Source organism: Mustelus asterias, unplaced genomic scaffold (genome assembly GCF_964213995.1).
Source record: "Mustelus asterias unplaced genomic scaffold, sMusAst1.hap1.1 HAP1_SCAFFOLD_3353, whole genome shotgun sequence".
Lineage (NCBI taxonomy): Eukaryota > Metazoa > Chordata > Chondrichthyes > Carcharhiniformes > Triakidae > Mustelus > Mustelus asterias.
Genome location: NW_027593298.1, coordinates 5,001 through 12,500, shown reverse-complemented (window position 1 = coordinate 12,500; position 7,500 = coordinate 5,001). Strand labels below are relative to the sequence as shown.

General features: G+C 52.3%; 1 protein-coding gene across 1 annotated transcript in view; it reads left to right on the top strand.

The window, feature by feature from the left end:
• The window catches only part of LOC144490486 (pleckstrin homology domain-containing family G member 6-like), a gene marked incomplete at its 3' end in the record, with an annotated part of 15,149 nt that overhangs the window by 4,296 nt on the left and 3,353 nt on the right, over positions 1 to 7,500 (top strand). The window contains exon 2 of the mRNA XM_078208227.1: positions 6,783 to 6,932. Within this exon, the coding sequence (XP_078064353.1) occupies positions 6,783 to 6,932 (150 nt within the window). The remainder of the gene's footprint in view (positions 1 to 6,782; positions 6,933 to 7,500) is intronic.

Sequence of the window (7,500 nt, the reverse complement as noted above, 5' to 3'; positions counted from 1 at the left end):
CTTCCACCCTGGGGAAAAAGCTTCTGACTATCCACTCTGTCCATGCCTCTCATAGTCTTGTAGACTTCTATCAGGTCTCCCCTCAACCTCCGTCGTTCCAGTGAGAACAAACCAAGTTTCTCCAACCTCTCCTCATAGCTAATGCCCTCCATACCAGGCAACATCCTGGTAAATCTTTTCTGTACCCTCTCCGAAGCCTCCACATCCTTCTGGTAGTGTGGCGACCAGAATTGAACACTATATTCCAAGTGCGGCCTAACTGAGGTTCTATAAAGCTGCAACATGACTTGCCAATTTTTAAACTCAATGCCCCGGCCGATGAAGGCAAGCATGCCGTATGCCTTCTTGACTACCTTCTCCACCTGCATTGCCACTTTCAGTGACCTGTGTACCTGTACACCCAGATCCCTCTGCCTATCAATACTCTTAAGGGTTCTGCCATTTACTGTATATTTCCTATCTGTATTAGACCTTCCAAAATGCATTCCCTCACATTTGTCTGGATCAAAGACTATTTCCTCGGGTGGATGGAGCTATTACAAGGGGGCATAACTATAGGGTTCGTGGTGGGAGATATAGGAAGGATATCAGAGGTAGGTTCTTTACGCAGAAAGTGGTTAGGGTGTGGAATGGACTGCCTGCAGTGTTAGTGGAGTCAGACACTTTAGGAACATTTAAGCGGTTATTGGATAGGCACATGGAGCACACCAGGATGATAGGGAGTGGGATAGCTTGATCTTGGTTTCAGATAAAGCTCGGCACAACATCGTGGGCTGAAGGGCCTGTTCTGTGCTGTACTGTTCTATGTTCTATGAAACTCCATCTGCCATCTCTCCGCCCAAGTCTCCAACTGATCAATATCCTGCTGTATCCCCTGATGGGCCTCATCGCTATCGACAAATCCAACAACCCTTGTGTCGTCCGCAAACTTACCAATCAAATCAGTCTCATGGAGACTGATAAAATTCTAACAGGACTGGACAGGGGAGATGCAGGGAGGATGTTCCCAATGGTGGGGGAGTCCAGAACCAGGGGTCTCAGTCTGAGGATTCGGGGTAGACCATTTAGGACGGAGGTGAGGAAACATTTCTTCACCCGGTGAGCCTGTGGAGTTCATTCCCACAGGAAGTAGCTGATGCCGAAACATTGAATGTATTCAAGAGGCGGCTGGATTTAGCACTTGGGGTGAATGGGATCAAAGGTTATGGGGGGAAAGCAGGATGAGGCTGTTGAGTTGGATGATCAGCCATGATGGTGATGAATGAGGGAGCAGGCAGGAAGGGCCGAATGGCCTCCTCCTGCTCCTATCTTCTATGTTTCTGTATCAGTGGAGGGCCAGCAGGAAACATCACGATAAATTCTGGTTAATACACACACCCTCCGAGTAAATAACAAAAAACAGGTTTGATTTGATTTGATTTATTCTTGTCACATGCATCAACACAGAGTGAGAAGTGTTGTTTCTTGTGCGCTATACAGACAAAGCATACCGTTCATAGAGAAGGAAAGGAGAGGGTGCAGAATGTAGTGTTACAGTCACAGCTAGGGTGTAGAGAAAGATCAACTTAATGTGAGGTAGGTCCATTCAAAAGTCTGACGGCAGCAGGGAAGAAGCTGTTCTTGAGTCGGTCGGTACGTGACCTCAGACTTTTGTATCTTTTTCCCGAAGGAAGAAGGTGGAAGAGAGAATGTCCGGGGTGCGTAGGGGGGTCCTTAATTATGCTGGCTGCTTTTCCCCCGAGGCAGCGGGAAGTGTAGACTGAGTCAATGGATGGGAGGCTGGTTTGCGTGATGGGATTGGGCTACATTCACGATCTGTTGTAGTTCCTTGCAGTCTTGGGCAGAGCAGGAGCCCCAGACCAAGCTGTGATACAACCAGAAAGAATGCTTTCTATGGGGCATCTGTAAAAGTTGGTGTGAGTCATAGCTGACATGCCAAAATTCCTTAGTCTTCTGATAAAAACTCGTGGAACGGGTTGGACAATAAATTGTAAAAGAATGAGGTAGGCAAAGGCGAAGAAACATTACTGACATCTCACAACATGGCAGTCCACATTCTTTGTGTAGGTTGGTAGTTTCAGTTCCCTGCCCTACTCTCCGTCTCCCTGTCAGTCCGCGAAGAAGTGATTCCCAAATCTAAACACGCTCAACTGTGGTAATGGATCTGTCTGCAATCCCAATCCGTCACACGACCTCTCAATAATCCCAGAATCGCAGTGTCGGGAAAAAGGGGGGAGCATCTGTCAGAGGGTCAGTGCTGAGGGAGCGCCGCACTGTCAGAGGGTCAGTGCTGAGGGAGCGCCGCACTGTCAGAGGGTCAGTACTGAGGGAGCGCCGCACTGTCAGAGGGTCAGTGCTGAGGGAGTGCCGCACTGTCAGAGGGTCAGTGCTGAGGGAGTGCCGCACTGTCAGAGGGTCAGTGCTGAGGGAGCGCCGCACTGTCAGAGGGTCAGTGCTGAGGGAGTGCCGCACTGTCAGAGGGTCAGTGCTGAGGGAGTGCCGCACTGTCAGAGGGTCAGTACTGAGGGAGGAGGGAGTGCCGCACTGTCAGAGGGTCAGTGCTGAGGGAACGCTGCACTGTCAGAGGGTCAGTGCTGAGGGAGTGCCGCACTGTCAGAGGGTCAGTGCTGAGGGAGCGCCGCACTGTCAGAGGGTCAGTACTGAGGGAGTGCCGCACTGTCAGAGGGTCAGTGCTGAGGGAGCGCCGCACTGTCAGAGGGTCAGTGCTGAGGGAGCGCCGCACTGTCAGAGGGTCAGTACTGAGGGAGTGCCGCACTGTCAGAGGGTCAGTGCTGAGGGAGTGCCGCACTGTCAGAGGGTCAGTACTGGGGGAGCGCCGCACTGTCAGAGGGTCAGTGCTGAGGGAGTGCCGCACTGTCAGAGGGTCAGTACTGAGGGAGTGCCGCACTGTCAGAGGGTCAGTACTGGGGGAGTGCCGCACTGTCAGAGGGTCAGTGCTGAGGGAGCGCCGCACTGTCAGAGGGTCAGTGCTGAGGGAGTGCCGCACTCTCAGAGGGTCAGTGCTGAGGGAGTCCCGCACTGCCAGTGGGTGAGGGAGAGATGGAATCTTAAATGCTGTCCCATTGAACCATCCACGCATGTGAAACTGCTATAATCTATTGTCTGTCTCATTGTATCATCGTGAATTAGTTAACACCCATGTCACATTTCTGCTTGTCTGAAAGCGTGTATGTCCGAGCAGTGATTTGAGTGAGTCACATCTCTCACACAGGATCATTATCACCCGCAGAGAAAGTTTACATAACCAGTAAAAACTTACACTTTCCCCAACAATAATTACCAACAGGTACAGCACGGGGTTAGATACAGAGTAAAGCTCCCTCTACACTGTCCCCTATCAAACACTCCCAGGACAGGTACAGCACGGGGTTAGATACAGAGTAAAGCTCCCTCTACACTGTCCCCCATCAAACACTCCCAGGACAGGTACAGCACGGGGTTAGATACAGAGTAAAGCTCCCTCTGCACTGTCCCCCATCAAACACTCCCAGGACAGGTACAGCACGGGGTTAGATACAGAGTAAAGCTCCCTCTACACTGTCCCCCATCAAACACTCCCAGGACAGGTACAGCACGGGGTTAGATACAGAGTAAAGCTCCCTCTACACTGTCCCCCATCAAACACTCCCAGGACAGGGACAGCACGGGGTTAGATACAGAGTAAAGCTCCCTCTACACAGTCCCCCATCAAACACTCCCAGGACAGGTACAGCACGGGGTTAGATACAGAGTAAAGCTCCCTCTACACTGTCCCCATCAAACACTCCCAGGACAGGTACAGCACGGGGTTAGATACAGAGTAAAGCTCCCTCGACACTGTCCCCCATCAAACACTCCCAGGACAGGTACAGCACGGGGTTAGATACAGAGTAAAGCTCCCTCTACACTGTCCCCCATCAAACACTCCCAGGACAGGTACAGCACGGGGTTAGATACAGAGTAAAGCTCCCTCTACACTGTCCCCCATCAAACACTCCCAGGACAGGTACAGCACGGGGTTAGATACAGAGTAAAGCTCCCTCTACACTGTCCCCCATCAAACACTCCCAGGACAGGTACAGCACGGGGTTAGATACAGAGTAAAGCTCCCTCTATACTGTCCCTCATCCAACACTCCCAGGACAGGTACAGCACGGGGTTAAATACTGAATAAAGCTCCCTCTACACTGTCCCCCATCAAACACTCCCAGGACAGGTGCAGCACGGGGTTACATACAGAGTAAAGCTCCCTCTACACTGTCCCCCATCAAACACTCCCAGGACAGGTACAGCACGGGGTTAGATACAGAGTAAAGCTCCCTCTACACTGTCGCCCCATCAAACACTCTCAGGACAGGTACAGCACGGGGTTAGATACAGAGTAAAGCTCCCTCTGCACTGTCCCCCATCAAACACTCCCAGGACAGGTACAGCACGGGGTTAGATACAGAGTAAAGCTCCCTCTACACTGTCCCCCATCAAACACTCCCAGGACAGGTACAGCACGGGGTTAGATACAGAGTAAAGCTCCCTCTACACTGTCGCCCCATCAAACACTCTCAGGACAGGTACAGCACGGGGTTAGATACAGAGTAAAGCTCCCTCTACACTGTCCCCCATCAAACACTCCCAGGACAGGTACAGCACGGGGTTAGATACAGAGTAAAGCTCCCTCTACACTGTCGCAATCAAGCACAGTAAGAGTTTTAACAACACCAGGTTAAAGTCCAACAGGTTTATTTGGTAGCAAATACCATTAGCTTTCGGAGCGCTGGTCCTTCGTCAGATGGAGTGGCAAAGGACCAGCGCTCCGAAAGCAAATGGTATTTGCTACCAAATAAACCTGTTGGACTTTAACCTGGTGTTGTGAGACTTCTTACTGTGTTCACCCCAGTCCAACGCCGGCATCTCCACATCATGACTCCCATCAAACACTCCCAGGACAGGTACAGCACGGGGTTAGATACAGAGTAAAGCTCCCTCTACACTGTCCCCCCATCAAACACTCCCAGGACAGGTACAGCACGGGGTTAGATACAGAGTAAAGCTCCCTCTACACTGTCCCCCATCAAACACTCCCAGGACAGGTACAGCGCGGGGTTAGATACAGAGTAAAGCTCCCTCTACACTGTCCCCCATCAAACACTCCCAGGACAGGTACAGATTGCTGTGTGTATCTGTGCAGAAGGTGGGTTCGGTATTAAACCTGCCTCTCTTTCCAATAGGGGAATGAATTGCCCGGTCCATCAGCTGGGCTGATTTCCCCCTCCCTCCCTAACCCAGGGGTCAGTGGACAGGGATCGGGCGCAGGAACCCTGCCTGATTCACACCCCCTCCCGAATCCCGGGGAACAAGTGTGGAAATATGAATGAGTTTGAGATTCTGAAATTGGACAGTGTGGAAGTGCTGGAGCGGATGTGTGTGGTTCATCGTAATCATACAAAATAATCTCCCGGTCTCCACGGAAACCGAACGGCGCACAGAAACACCCCACTGTTCCACCCTCACCAGGAATTTTAATGAGTCAAGCAGATTTCGTCTTGTCCCAGATTCCAGCAAGAATTCAAACAGCTCGTTCCCCCCTATCAGAGGGAGAGAGAGAGAGAGAGGGCGAATTAACCCTCTCACCCACCTCCTCTCAGTTACACACACATATAGGGAAGCCCGTATCCCGATCGGAGGGAGAGAGGAGGGGAATTAACCCTCTCACTCACCTCCTCTCAGTTACACACACATATAGGGAAGCCCGTATCCCAATCGGAGGGAGAGAGGAGGGGAATTAACCCTCTCACTCACCTCCTCCCACTTACACACACATCTAGGGAAGCCCGTATCCCGATCGGAGGGAGAGAGGAGGGGAATTAACCCTCTCACTCACCTCCTCTCAGTTACACACACATATAGGGAAGCCTGTATCCCGATCGGAGGGATAGAGGAGGGGAATTAACCCTCTCACTTACCTCCTCCCAGTTACACACACACAGGGAAGCCCGTATCCCGATCGGAGGGAGAGAGGAGGGGAATTAACCCTCTCACTCACCTCCTCCCAGTTACACACACATATAGGGAAGCCCGTATCCCGATCGGAGGGAGAGAGGAGGGGAATTAACCCTCTTACTCACCTCCTCTCAGTTACACACACATATCGGGAAGCCTGTATCCCGATCGGAGGGAGGGGGAATTAACCCTCTCACTCACCTCCTCCCAGTTACACACACACACAGGGAAGCCCGTATCCCAATCGGAGGGAGAGAGGAGGGGAATTAACCCTCTCACTCACCTCCTCTCAGTTACACACACACAGGGAAGCCCATATCCCGATCGGAGGTAGAGAGGAGGGGAATTAACCCTCTCACTCACCTCCTCTCAGTTACACACACACAGGGAAGCCCGTATCCCGATCGGAGGGAGGGGGAATTAACCCTCTCACCCACCTCCTCCCAGGTACACACACATATAGGGAAGCCCGTATCCCGATCGGAGGGTAATTAACCCTCTCACTCACCTTCTCCCAGGTACACACACATATAGGGCAACCCGTATCCCGATCGGAGGGAGGGGGAATTAACCCTCTCACTCACCTTCTCCCAGGTACACACACATATAGGGAAGCCCGTATCCCGATCGGAGGGAGAGAGGAGGGGAATTAACCCTCTCACTAACTTTCTCCCAGGTACACACACATATAGGGCAACCCGTATCCCGATCGGAGGGAGCGGTATTAACCCTCTCACCCACCTCGTTCCCTACGCCCCAGTGACCCACTCTCTTCTGTCCCGAAGGCAAAGAAGACAAAGAAGATTGTTCCAGAATATGTGACGCTCTCGCGATACCAGCCCCCCAACAATGCATTGCTGGGGTACGGGCTCGCCACGGACAACCGGACCCGCACTCGCCTCAGTACCATATTTAATTCCACGCCAGTCAACAAGGTGAGATTAACTGCACGTCCATTAACCTCCTTCCGACACCTTCCGCTCATTCCTTCCTTACCTCTGGGCTCCCCCATCCCTGAGCACTCCCAAAACTCTACACCCGACCCCACCATCCGAACTCTCACCCAGCCCTCGTTTCGCCCACCACTTCCACTCAGGGGGGGTGAGTTCCACGAGGGAGTTGAGGGGAGCTTTTCCCCTGCACTACCCTCCCCGCCCAACCGGAGATGAGGGTGGCGCCGCTGGGCCTACAGGGGTCTGGGGTGAATTAGTTGGGCCAATTCGGATCTGCGTTGTTTTTTTTAGGTAACAGTGATCATTGTATCGTCAAGTTCAAGAAGGTGATATAGCCGCACAAAGAGCAGTCCAGTGTTGGAGACTGTTACACAGGAACAGGAGGAGGCCATTCAGCCCCTCTCTCTCTTGAGCCTGTTACACAGGAACAGGAGGAGGCCATTCAGCCCCTCTCTCTCCAGCTATTACACAGGAACAGGAGGAGGCCATTCAGCCCCTCTCTCTCCAGCTATTACACAGGAACAGGAGGAGGCCATTCAGCCCCTCTCTC